Source organism: Dysidea avara, chromosome 2 (genome assembly GCF_963678975.1).
Source record: "Dysidea avara chromosome 2, odDysAvar1.4, whole genome shotgun sequence".
In the NCBI taxonomy this organism is placed as follows: Eukaryota; Metazoa; Porifera; class Demospongiae; order Dictyoceratida; family Dysideidae; genus Dysidea; species Dysidea avara.
Window position 1 is genome coordinate 13,458,267 of NC_089273.1, and position 14,479 is coordinate 13,472,745.

At 37.8% G+C, this 14,479-nt stretch overlaps 1 protein-coding gene across 2 annotated transcripts in view; it reads right to left on the reverse strand.

Annotated features, from left to right (window-relative positions):
- The window catches only part of LOC136246645 (serine-rich adhesin for platelets-like), a 28,371-nt gene that overhangs the window by 13,344 nt on the left and 548 nt on the right, over window positions 1–14,479 (reverse strand). The window contains exons 2-5 of one of the 2 annotated variants that reach the window (XM_066038174.1): window positions 13,718–14,017; window positions 11,232–11,399; window positions 4,986–5,051; window positions 4,650–4,922 (exon numbers count right to left, since the gene is read on the reverse strand). In XM_066038174.1, the coding sequence (XP_065894246.1) occupies window positions 4,650–4,922; window positions 4,986–5,051; window positions 11,232–11,399; window positions 13,718–13,889 (679 nt within the window). In that variant the 5' untranslated portion in view covers window positions 13,890–14,017. The remainder of the gene's footprint in view (window positions 1–4,649; window positions 4,923–4,985; window positions 5,052–11,231; window positions 11,400–13,717; window positions 14,018–14,479) is intronic. The other variant, XM_066038175.1, reaches the window with a different exon arrangement.

The window sequence follows — 14,479 nt, forward strand, 5'->3', positions numbered from 1 at the left end:
ACTGTAAAATCCAATCTGTATCAAGACACACGGTAGTGTGTCGTGCGGCCCAAGAAGCCGCATGCCACCCGTGAGTATATAAACAGGAAGAAAGAAAACACAATTTTCACACCTATGTAGCTCTGTGATCCCCTATCCGATTGGAACCAAATTTGCTACAGATGTGCCGGCCAGCTAGGGGAGTCTACACACCAATTTTGAAGAAAATCGCTCAAGCCATTTCCGAGGTACGAGCGAACAAAATTTCGTTTTAATTTCTTCGTTTTGTTTTCTTCTTCTATTTCTTCCGAGGGGTCCGCCACGACCTTAAAATCCTGTACGAGATTCCGAATCCCACGAAATTTCAGGCAAGATTCCGGATTACAAGAAATATTTAAATTACTGAAATCCAGTTACAACAAAGCTTGCAGCGAGGCTAGCAGTCAGCTAGAAAAGCTCAGTCATACTGTAGAAGGCAAGGTAGAACACGAGTATGATCTAGAAAGCTGCTTTACAGGGTTTTGACGCTTCTTGAATGAAAGTCGTAGCTAGTGCGATTGCTCTTGCGTGTGCATACTATCTACTACTTGTGGTATTAGTTAGCTATCTATTACTGGTAATTGCCTATAAATAACAACGCTATTATACGTCTTGCTATGAAAACTACCATGATAGGGATTTCAAATGGTAACACAGGTTATTTCACTCCTAGAACGTCCAGTGACAGTACAGACGCATGCATGCGCAACCGGGCCGCTCTACGACTTTCATTCAGAAGTGTTAAAAACCCTGTATACAATTTATCATGATTTTTCTCGTGATTTTTGTACAATTAATTATAAGAACTTAAGTATAATCTACAATAACAAAACGTGTCACAATCTAATCATTAACATAGCTCAGAAGTATGATGTGTACTAGCTAGATTTCTCCTCCTTGCTGCATTCAACACAGTACCACGATTTAATCTGATCATTGTATTCCACACAAGCAGCATGAAACCATTTGTTACACCTATATAGACACAGTAAGTTTAAAGCGAAGTGAAATTAACAGCTCAAGGCAAGTTATAACAGGCCAACAAGCTTATAGCTGCATCTCGAGCTGCATACCACGAGTTGCACGCTATTAGAATATCCGGAATTACTCGGAAATTCACGGACTTTAATCAACCAAAAGATTCCAGATTCCAAGGCAAGATTCCAGATTTTGCGTGAGATTCCGAGGGATTCCAAATGACTTGTACGGGATTCCAGCCTGTGACGGACCCCTCGATTTCTTCATTTCGCACACTTCGCAAAATCCACCATAAAACACGAATGCGTGCTCGGATCGGGCTAAACTTTGGCACACTTAAAGGGCTCATTAAGGCGGATCTCTGTACCAACTTTGGTAGGAATCCGATGAACATTCACGGAGTTATGACCAATTATTTGCGTAAAATAAGGTCGAAGGTCTGTCATGCCTACAGGGTAAACTTAGTCTCGTGCCCAGACCGCTTTTTTTCTTATTGTGTGGGGGCGGAGAAAAAAAAGCGGTCTGGGCACGAGACTAGGGTAAACTCCTTTGAGGAATCGGTTGAAAATTCATATGTAGATGGAGCAACCATCGTAGGAGTGCCTTTTTGTGGTGTGAAAGGAATCGGGATAAAGACCATGGAGATATGACACAAAACCCGACCTGTGTCAAAATTACGCGATCGATTTTTATGAATTAAAAAAACTATTAGTTTTCGTGTCTACCAGGCAAACCGCTTAGAGCAACGAGCTGAAAATCAGTATGTAGCTGGAATAATCATCATAGAAAGTCCTTGCAGTAGTACAGAAGAATCGGATTACAAACCACTGAGTTATGATTCGAAAGACAACTACGTGTAACAAATGCGAGATCGAGATACTCTAATAGAACAATCACCCTAATAAAGTATTCAGCTGCATTTATAATTTACTCAATTATATTACATTGCAAGTTGTTCTGTAGGGAATTCAGCTACAAACAAGTCACGCTGTAGTCAGATCAGCCAGAAGAAGGTACCTAATAGAGAGTTCAGCTACAAAGAAACCATCATGTAGAGAGTTCAGCTCAAACAAATTGCCCTGTAGAGAGATCAGCTAGAAGAAGTTACGTTGTAGAGAGTTCAGTTACAAAGAAACAATCATGCAAAGAGTTCAGCTGCAAACAAATCACCCAGTAGAAAGTTCCGCTATGAACAGATCACACTGTAGAGAGTTCAGTTAGAAACAAGTCATCTTGTAGAGAGATCAGCTAGAAGAAGCCACATTGTAGAGAGTTCAGCTACAAAGAAACTACCATGTAGAGAGTTCAGCTGCAAACAAATCACCCTGTAGAGAACTCAGCTACAAACAAATATGCCCTGTAGAAAGATCAGCTAGAAGAAGTTACCTTGTAGGGAGTACAGCTACAAACAGATCACCCAGTAGAGAGTTCAGCTAAAAACAAATCACCCTGTAGAGAGTTCAGTTACAAAGAAACCACCATGTAGAGAGTTCAGCTGCAAACAAATCACCTGTAGAGAGTTCAGCTAGAAACAAGTCACCCTGTAGAGAGATCAGCTAGAAACAAGTCACGCTGTAGAGAGTTCAGCTAGAAGAAGTCACATTGTAGAGAGCTCAGCTACAAAGAAACTACCATGTAGAGAGTTCAGCTGCAAACAAACACCTTGTAGAGAACTCAGCTACAAACAAATCGCCTGTAGAAAGATTAGCTAGAAGAAGTTACCTTGTAGGGAGTTCAGCTAGAAACAAATCGCCCTGTAGAGAGTTCAGCTACAAAGAAATCATCATGTAGAGAGTTCAGCTGCAAACAAATCATCCTGTAGAGAGTTCAGCTATGAAAAGATCACCCTGTAGAGAGTTCAGCTAGAAGAAGTCACCTTTTAGAGAGTTCAGCTACAAAGCAACCACCATGTAGAGAGTTCAGCTGCAAAAAAAATCAATCACTCTGTAGAGAGTTCAGCTAGAAGAAGTCACCTTGTAGAGAGTTCAGCTGCAAATAAATCACCCTGTAGAGAATCCAGCTACAAAAAAATCACCCTGTAGAAAGATCAGCTAGAAGAAGTTACCTTGTAGAGAGTTCGGCTACAAAGAAACCACCATGTAGAGAGTTCAGCTGTAAACAAATCACCTGTAGAGAGTTCAGCTAGAAACAAGTCACCCTGTAGAGAGATCAGCTAGAAACAAGTCACCCTATAGAGAGTTCAGCTAGAAGAAGTCACATTGTAGAGAGTTCAGCTACAATGAAACTCCCATGTAGAGAGTCCAGCTGCAAACAAATCACCCTGTAGAGAATTCAGCTACAAACAAATCTCCCTGTAGAGAGACCAGCTAGAAACAAGTCACCCTGTAGACAGATCAGCTAGAAGAAGTTACCTTGTAGAGAGTTCAGCTGCAAACAAATCACCATGTAGAGAATTCAACTACAAACAGATAAGCCTGCAGAGAGTTCAGCTAGAGTCAAGTCACCCTGTAGAGAGAATCCTGTAAAGAGTTCATCTACATACAAGCAGATCACCCTGTAGAGAGTTCAGCTACATTTCAAGTCACCCAGTAGAGAGATCAGCTGCAAATTATCCTGTGGGGATTAATTGACATGTAATAAATATATGCAAGAGTTCATAATATAATGAACTCTTGATATATGCATTATATATATAATTTGTACATTTACTGATAAAATCAGAATGAGTTAAAGTTTTTATAAAATCTGCTTTATCTTTTTCTTTTTCCTGTGGTAAAGAAAAATATATAGGTTAAAAAGCCCCAAAGTTTGTCATAGGCTGACTTTGGGGTATACAAACACAAAAAGAAGTGATATCTAATCAAAAACAGCCAAGCTGTAAAAAAAGGAGTGCGGCCCTTGAAAAGGCTATGGTGAAAAAAGATGTGAAATCCAAGGTGGCGGCCAAGAAATGGCTGTGATGGTAGGTTAATGGTAAAAATTTTAATAACGACAATTCAGGTGAATTTTGTGCCAATTGACCAAGCAGCACCAAATTCACCTGAATTGTCGTTATTAAAATTTTTACCATTAACCTACCATCACAGCCATTTCTTGGCCGCCACCTTGGATTTCACATCTTTTTTCATCATAGCTTTTTCAAGGGCTGCACTCCTTTTTTTACAGCTGGGCTGTTTTTGATTAGATCATTATTGCATGATGACAATTATCAGGTACTTTCCATGGGTTGTTCCCATTCCTGCTTTCCGTTCCCGTCTTGTTCCCATTTTCCTCTAATTCTACTTACCCATTGGGATCTGTGTCATTCTATTCACCATGACCTGGGGAATCATCAAAGCATAGTTATGGTCTACATATACCAATGCTATCAAACAAGAAGGCTGTTCAAGCTTAGGAATGGCAACAAAAACTTTCATTTACCGCAACGTAAACAAACACACATAACTCATGTTTGCTTGGTACATACATAAATGAAACAAAGATATCCACAAAGAGGTGAATCCATCGGTATATTAGATATATAGTTCTATTCATATCTGCCTTCACTGTTTACTGAAGCAATTAAAATGTACATAAAAGTATTTATGTATTTTACCCAATGTATTTCAATGGAATTTATCTCAAAACAGAACTATGCAAACTCAGTGGATCACATTTATGCATCTCATTTAACAGAACGTTTACCTACTCACCAGCTCTTATTTCACTGATCACCATCATCAACTGATGTGATGTACTAATAGTCTCCAGTTGGTCACACAGATCAAGTAATTCTTCTCTACAACTCATCCTCTCAATCAAACAATCCAATATTGTCTTATTAGCAGCGGTAGAGTTACTACTACTCAATATCATACAAATCTGATCATCACTGATATAATTCTGTAACTTCCCAACACTCTGTTCATAGTTATCAGGCATCAGTTGTAGTATAGTATGGTAGTGTGTCTTGAGTGGAGTGAAATCTATGAAGATAGTGTATCAAAGCTATTTCATTGCTTTTGTACTTTTATTGTTTTAATGTGTACCTTTGTTCACAACAATCTTGCTTGGAGAAACTATTTGTTCAATGGCAGATTCACAAGGCAAAGAAGCTGTTTGTAAACATAAATACAAGTAAGAGCTTTGCATTGGAAGTAGTTGTAGTTTTGGATAAATATTTGTTACATAAGTACATACGTATGTATGTAAGTATAAGAAAAGAAAACATACAGCTGAGGTACGTAAGAGACTACTTAAAGACATCACAGAACATGGTATGAATAGAAATCTTTATTAAACTACACTTTTGGAGACATTAGGATTAGTACAATAATCATAAATGGCAAAATAGCTTATGTAAATGCTTGAATATGTAGTTTAGTAATTATCAGGTCTTGAAAGGACTATAATAAAAAGAGAACAAAAGAGAGCAAAAGAGATTTCATGTTACAGTATACATTACACCAGAGGGCTTATGCAGTACTTACATACAAACTTATGTATGTCATTAACTTTATGTGATGTTTTTCCAATCATTATAAACTGTGTGACAAGGATGGAGTTACTGTAGAGAAAGGTGATTGTATTACACTGTATTTACTTGATTAGATGCTGTGGCACTTATTATCTTAGTTCCAAAAATTGATGTGGTGACTATTCAAAATTGGCCACCACTAAATGCTCAAAACAATGTAAAAACCATCATTTTCTAAATCAATTGTGCTTATCAAAAATGCACAAGCCATAATTGTACAGTAATATGTGTACACACGTGTGTATATCTCCTTTTTTTACTATTTTTTACAACATGTGTGACCAGTTTCATAAATCCAATCCAAATCGCACACAGGTAAAAAAACAACAAAAAAACACCAATGGATAGCTACACTACAGGTATATACGTAGTATTGTAGCAATACTTGAGGCTGGTTTTAAGAGCTGCCTTTTCTGGGTGGTGTGGCTAAGTTTGAATTTCTGGCCTTGCTAAAGACCGGGCTTGATGAGAATCAGTGGTGTACTGAAGGATGGCCTGTTATAGTTGACCAAACATATTTGTGTTAATTCTGCTGAATATCAGCCCTGATAATCTGGTGTCTCTCCAATCATGGTGTACCTCCATTTTGAGGTCTATCTGACACCTACCCACTACTCCCACTCTCCCCCTATGTGAGCACTTGTGACACTACTGCACTCATCAAACTACTTGGAAACTCTGCAATGAGCTATGAGTACTGTAAATGCTATGAAAATTAATCAAAATAATACACCTTTCGTGTAAATTTCACATGCATGCTCAGTGTCCTTGGCAAGGTAAACAACCTGAATTTATAAATACTGTTCATCTCAAAACTTCTAAATAACTAATTTAGATTAGTTTTCCAAAATCCAGTCACATACTTAAGTTCAGTGTTACATTAAAATTATATTCACCAATTACAACTAACCAATCAAAGTATAGTGCTTTCCCTATACTCTTCCGTGTTGACAAAGCAAACGGTCATTCCAACTAAGAAATGATGACGGTGAATGTTGTTTTTACTGCACTGTAAATAAATGCCCATAACTCACATATCTTTTGCTGTGTAAACATGAAACAATGATTGTCGTACTCTCCATAAACAAGCAAATTAAGTGGTGTATAGGTTTATTGATTTGAGCTTAATTTCAGTGCATCCGAATGCGATTAAGGCATGTGTAAATTTTCATGTAGCATGAGTAATTTACCCAGTGCATTTCAATACGGTTTTATGGCAAAATAGAAATTTGCAAAAATGGCCAATTTTTTGCTTAGCGGGTCACATTTTGTGACTGAACCTGCAAAAACAGGGCATGTGGGCACACAAAGTTGCCTACTTTTTCTTATTTTCATCTTCATAAATTTTTATGTTGCTATACTATGACCATTAAGTTTTCAGCCCTTATTCAACATCAAGACACATGGTAGTGTGTCGTGCGGCCAAAGAAGCCGGCGCGTAACACCCGTAAGTATATTGACAGGAAGAAAGAAAATGCAATTTTCACACCTCTTTAGCTCTGTGCTGCCTTGATGAAACAAGACGAATTTTGCTGTGGACACTCCCTCCACCTCCAGCACTCCACATTCCAAATTAGAGCAAAATCGCTTCAAGCGTTCCCGAGATACGCAACTTCAAAAATTGGCTTAGTTTCTTCGTTTTTCTTCTTATTTTTCCTCCTCTTTTCGCACACTTACAAAAACTGCTATAAAACGCGAACGCTATATCCGATTGCCTTGAAATTTGGCACACAGAAGGGAGATATAAAGGCGCAGCTCTGTACAAACTTTGGCTAAGATACGATAAACAGGAAAAGAGTTATGATTGCTTATTCACGAAAAATAACACCAATATGTTGTCACGCCTACAGGGTAAACCGTGTATGGGAAGACGCAGAAAATCGGTGGGTGAATAAGTTAACTATTGAACCTCAAACCTTTGTGGATTGAAAGAAATCGAGTTAAAAATCAGGAAGATATAACGAAAAAACCAACAGTGTGTAACAATTATGCAATAAAGATTAGCTAATAAAAAAACGACTACTTGCCACGCCTATCAGATAAACCGCTACGGGGAATGCTTTGAAAATCGCAGTATAGAAGGAGTAATCCTCTTAGAAAGGCTCTTCAATGGTGTAGAAGAATCAGATTTAAAGCCACGGAGTTATAACACGAAATCCAACTTGGTGCAGCAAGTGCGAGATCGAGATGCTCTAATAGAGCAGTCACCCTAATAGAGCAGTCACCCTGAAGAGAATTCAAGAGATCAGCTAGAAACAAGTAACCTGTATAGAGATCAGCTAGAAACAAGTCACCCTGTAGAGAGATCAGCTACAAACAATTCACCCTGTAGAAAGATCAGCTAGAAAAATTTACCTTATAGGGAGTTCATGCAACTATGGAAAGGGATAGTTTAGCTAGAAGAAATTACCTTGTAGAGTTCAGCTACAAAGAAACTACCATGTAGAGAGCTCAACTACAAACACATCGCCCTGTGGAGAGATCAATAGAAGAAGTTACCTTGTAGAGAGTTCAGCTACAAAGAAACCATCATGTAGAGAGTTTAGCTGCAAAAAAATCACCTGTAGAGATTTCAGCTACAAACAAATCTCCCTGTAGAGAGATCAGCCAGAAGAAATTTCTTTGTAGAGAGTTCAGCTACAAACAAATCACCCTGTAGAGAGATCAGCTAGAAGAAGTCACCTTGCAGAGAGTTCAGTTACAAAGAAACCATCATGTAGAAAGTTCAGCTACAAACTAGTGACCTTGTAGAGACATCAGCTAAAAGAAGTTACCCTATAGAGAGTTCAGCTACAGAGAAACTATCATGTAGACAGTTCAGCTGCAAACAAATCTACCTGTAGAGAGATCAGCTAGACGAAGTTTCCTTGTAGAGAGTTCAGCTACAAACAAATCTCCCTGTAGAGAGATCAGCTAGAAGAAGTTTCCTTATAGAGAGTTCAGCTACAAAAAAATCACCCTGTAGAAAGATCAGCTAGAAAAAGTTACCTTGTGGAGAGTTCAGCTACAAAGAAACCATATTGTAGAGAGTTCAGCTGCAAACAAATCTCCCTGTAGAGAGATCAGTTAGAAGAAGTTTCCTTGTAGAGAGTTCAGCTACAAACAAATCACTCTGTAGAAAGATCAGGTAGAAGGAGTCACCTTGTAGAGAGTTAAGTTACACAGAAACCATCATGTAGAGAGTTCAGCTGCAAACAAATCGCCTGTAGAGAGTTCAGCTACAAACATATCTCCATGTAGAGAGATCAGCCAGAAGAAGTTATCTTGTGGAGAATTCAGCTTCAAAGAATCCATCATGTAGAGAGTTCAGCTGCAAACAAATCACCTGTAGAGAGTTCAGCTACAAACAAATCTCCCTGTAGAGAGATCGAGAAGTTTCCTTGTAGAGAGTTCAGCTACAAACAAATCACCCTCTAGAAAGATCAGCTAGAAGAAGTCACCTTGTAGAGAGCTCAGTTACAAAGAAACCACCATATAGAGAGTTCAGCTACAAACTAGTGACCTTGTAGAGATATCAGTTACTTTGTAGAGAGTTCTACTACAAAGAAATCACTCTGTAGAAAGATCAGCTAGAAGGAGTCACCTTGTAGAGAGTTCAGCTACAAAGAAACCATCATGTAGAGAGTTCAGCTGCAAACAAATCACCTGTAGAGAGTTCAGTTACAAACAAATCTCCCTGTAGAAAGATCAGCTAGAAGAAGTCACCTTGTAGAGAGTTCAGTTACAAAGAAACCATCATGTAGAGAGTTCAGCTGCAAACAAATCACCTGTAGAAAATTCAGCTACAAACAAATCTCCCTGTAGAGAGATCAGCTAGAAGAAGTTACCTTGTGTAGAGTTCAGCTTCAAAGAAACCATCATGTAGAGAGTTCAGCTGCAAACAAATCACCTGTAGAGAGTTCAGTTACAAACAAATCTCCCTGTAGAAAGATCAGCTAGAAGAAGTCACCTTGTAGAGAGTTCAGTTACAAAGAAACCATCATGTAGAGAGTTCAGCTGCAAACAAATCACCTGTAGAGAGTTCAGCTACAAACAAATCTCCCTGTAGAGCGATCAGCTAGAAGAAGTTTCCTTGTAGAGAGTTCAGCTACAAACAAATCACCCTGTAGAAAGATCAGCTAGAAGAAGTTACCTTGTGGAGAGTTCAGTTACAAAGAAACCATCATGTAGAGAGTTCAGCTGCAAACAAATCACCTGTAGAGAGTTCAGCTACAAACAAATTTCCCTGTAGAGAGCTCAGCTAGAAGAAGTTTCCTTGTAGAGGGTTCAGCTACAAACAAATCACCCAGTAGAAAGATCAGCTAGAAGAAGTTTCCTTGTAGAGGGTTCAGCTACAAACAAATCACCCTGTAGAAAGATCAGCTAGAAGAAGTTACCTTGTGGAGAGTTCAGTTACAAAGAAACCATCATGTAGAGAGTTCAGCTGCAAACAAATCACCTGTAGAGAGTTCAGTTGCAAACAAATCACCTGTAGAGAGTTCAGCTACAAACAAATCTCCCTGTAGAGAGATCAGCTAGAAGAAGTTTCCTTGTAGAGGGTTCAGCTACAAACAAATCTCCCTGTAGAGAGATCAGATAGAAGAAATTACCTTGTGGAGAGTTCAGTTACAAAGAAACCACTATGTAGAGAGTTCAGCTTCAAAGAAATCACCCTGTAGAAAATTCAGCCACAAACAAATTGCCCTGTAGAAAGATCAGTTAGAAGAAGTTACCTTGTAGAGAGTTCAGCTACAAAGAAACCATTCTGTAAAGAGCTCAGCTGCAAACAAATCACCTGCACAGAATTCAGCTACAAACAAATCACCCTGTAGAGAGATCAGCTAGAAGACATTACCTTGTAGATAGTTCAGCTACAAACAAATCACCCTGTAGAGAGATCAGCTAGAAGAAGTTACCTTGTAGATTGTTCAGCTACTAACAATTCACCCTGTAGAGAGGGCAGCAAGAAGAAGTCACCTTGTAGAGTGTTCAGTTACAAAGAAACCACCATGGAGAGTTCTGTAATAAATATATGTATTATATATATATAATTTGTACATTTGCTGATAAAATCAGAAATATTTACAGTACATCTGCTTCATCTTTTCTTCTTCCTGTGGTAAAGAAAAAAAAAGACAGGTTAAATAAGTCCCAAAGCCGGCCAAAGGCCGGCTTTGTGGTATACAAATACAAAAAGAAATGAAATCTAATCCAAAACAGCCAAGCTGTAAAAAAACACTGCGGCCCTCAAAATGGCTATGGTGAAAAAGATGTGAAATCCAAGGTGGCGGCCAAGAAATGGCTGTGATGGTAGGTTAATGGTAAAAATTTTAATAACGGCAATTTAGGTGAATTTTTTGCCAAGACCAAGTGGCACAAAAATTCACCTGAATTGTCGTTATTAAAATTTTTACCATTAACCTACCATCACAGCCATTTCTTGGCCGCCACCTTGGATTTCACATCTTTTTTCACCATAGCCATTTTGAGGGCCGCACTGTTTTTTTACAGCTTGGCTGTTTTGGATTAGATATAATTTACTTTATAATACAAGTTACAGGTGGGGTAGTTTGTGCCCACATAGCCTATAGTTGTAGGCCGAGTCACATTCAGTATAATGCTTCCCGATGCAGTTTACACAAAAGTCTGGGCATTTGTTTGCTTGATGGCTTCCATTCTCACAATACAGGTATACATACTTGGTGAATAAAAGAGTTAGGTTCACTCTTACATGAAACACAATCCTAATATATACATACAAGATAATTATGACACCTACTTGCAGTAGGTATAGATTGAGAATACATTAGCAGTTGAGTAGCTGTACTAGTAACCACATGGTTAGACTGAGTAACAACCATACTGGAGCTGGTTGATGGTGTACTGGTTAGACTCACAACTAAATTAAATGACAATCCACTGTCTGATGATTTTGAAAGCGACTCCTCTAAAGATATTAAACATTTATAATTAGCAATAGCTAGATAATAGTCTACAAATGTTGAGAAATCTTTACATTGGAGTAAGGATCATAGAAATAAAAAGCAACGAAACAAGGGAGGTCTTCCACACTTACACTTTTACTTCAATCAGATAAAGCTGGTCAGAATAGCTGTTTATCCACTAGAGTACAGTTGCAGATGTCCCTTATTTTATTGCTTTTTATTTCTATGAATCCTATTTATTTTTCTTACACACTTTTTTTTAAAACTTTTGTATCATAATTTATGCCTGGTAAACCTGCACATGACATCCAAGAAATGAAGGATACCAGACAGACTATACAAACTAGTTGCATCTGTGAACGTGTATCCTGATTATCAATTACTAAGTTACCTGTATGTTGGTGTTGATTTACTAAAACATGCAATGCCTTCCATGGTAGCAATACAGCATTGCAAACAATGAGCAATACAAGAATTTCATCTGAAATTGTGACCGGATCTGTGAAAATGGGTCTTACAGCTTTTTCAATTTCCAAGTTTGACGAGTCATAACTCATCATGTGTTTATAACCTTTTGTCAAATTACATCCAGGAATAGCGCTATGGTTGGAGTGTAAAGTGACCAAATTTCAGGCTGGTTTCATACTCACAAGCCAAGTTATGGCTTTGAATAAATCTGGTCACTACAGAAATTATGAATATTGCTTATAATAGCAACCATGGAAGTCATGGTATGTTACAGTGAATCAACACCTACCCAATAGTGGAGAAAGAAATGAAAGACAAAGATCATGGATTATAGCTGCTGTGGTTAGCAAAAAGACCCATCACAGACCTATGCAATGATGAACAGTGAAGAAAATTAATCAAGCCTGTAGCCTTAAACATGTTTGGCCAAAAGCATCAGTTACATTGCAGTTGGTCGGTAGGCTGTCTACAGTACTTCACAAGCTAGCTAACGCATAGTACGTGTAATCATCAAGAACAAAACTTACTGATCAGTGTAGGGACTCTTGACTGGAGTTACTAGTTTATGCCACACAAATTTTTTTTTCATCTCATACTCTACCAGCCACATGTGAAGCATTGAATAACTTTAATTGAAGTCCAATAGTTCCAATTAGCAGCCACGGCATTTATTAGAGTTCAATGAAAATTATGCTCACATCAGCCCATATTGTGGTAGTTATTCAAAGCCGCCACATGATGAGGTGAGATTTTGAGGAAATATGGCTTTTATGAAATTTGTACATAGTTTAATAAAATTGTTGATTCATGAATACAGCTTTTCAGTATGAATAGATATCTGCACCAACACAATACACATTTTTTACCACATGCAGCTGTGGTACTTAGTTTTGATAAAGTGTGACTAAAAGGATTGGTTGCTTGTAATAAAAAATGAACCATATATGGGTCCTCATAAGTCATGATTTGCCTCATATGTACACCCAAGCTTGAGGGCTGTCAGGCCTGGATTTACATTACTGGCAAATCACAAGGGCACGTGATACAACTGATATGTACCATGCTAATTGCAGGCTAAGAGCCCGCAGGCGATTAATCACTCAAACCAATACGAGACTGGCCACTGAATTTCATATATATATATATAGACCAACTTGTGAAATGTGACTATGGGTCAGTGGTAACTAACATTTTGACTACGTTTGTTATCATGAATGGGTACGTCCTAAGGGTATCATGGAGAAGTTCGGTTCAGTATTTTTACAAGTATTTTAAAGCCACTGCATCGTTTTACAGACCGTTTACTACATTTACTAAACATCTATATGGGTGAGCTTTGCTATAAAGTGTTTATCTTATGTTACTCGAAAAGTGGGCATGTCCATATTCGAAAATGCAGTGAATTACTTGTGAGTATGCTATAGCACTAGTTTTCACCTTAAACCAATGTTTTCAACTCATAGGACGGAAAGGTGACAAATTGCTTCTGTCTGAGTGCTGTAGGATGCAAAATCGGAAGCATGCTTTTCATCACGTGATCAGTAATAAATTCCCAAATCGATTTCAGCTTGAGTTTTATATAAAGAAATAGGCGGTACTGCTGCCATGGTATATTTAATGTACCATAGCCAGCCATGGTTTAACTTAAATTTACCATAGGTTTATAAGATACGTATGTACCCTTAAATTTGCCTTTGAAGTTAGGTGGCTTCATGGTACATATACTATAGCCTTAGGCATTCACAAAGTACACTGTATTACATCTTTACAATTGCATGTTACCAATCTTTACAAACTCTATCTTTAAAATCATTCATATTTTACTGGCAGGTAAAATCACTTACATACATACCAAGTTTAGCTTGTTGCACACAACCAGTTGGTGGATCAGGCTCAGTCAAATTATCCATCACATCACACAATCCTACTAGACTATCACTACTTCCATTATAACATAATTTTACTATAAGGAAAGTGACAATCTTCTCATTGACCAGTTGGGCTTCACATGATGATGATATCATAGTACCCAGTTGTTGGTGATCATCATTTGATAATTGGGGTAACCTCTTCAACTTGACCAGTGTAGACTGGTAATCATAAGGTAAACAGTTATATAATAAAGAAAAGTGTTACTCCAGTATTGTCCAGTCTGTAAAGTACATTATAAGTAATAAGATCATTAACAATTTCTGTGTATGACAATTTCATGTAAATGATTTGTGCATGAATAGCTACACTACAGCATAACAAACTTTACAAACTAGCAGTTACATGACACGTTTTTAAGGAAACAATATAAGGATAATCACTATGTGTATTTGTTTTACCAATAAAAAGACCTGTAAAGGCAGCAAGTGCGGAAGGAGAGTGTGATGTCAATTGTGGCAGTTAATGTATGCCAATTTAATGGATGTAAATAAAAAATTAGTTATTTGTGACATGCTGAGCGAAAACTGGCCATTTTAGCAAATTCTATTTTGCTATAGAAACGTATTGAATTAAACTGGGTAAAAATACGGGTGCTATATAAAAATTCATGCATGTTTTACTTACTTCGGTATGTACTAAAACAAAGCTCAATTTATACACCACCAAATTCTGCTGTTTATTG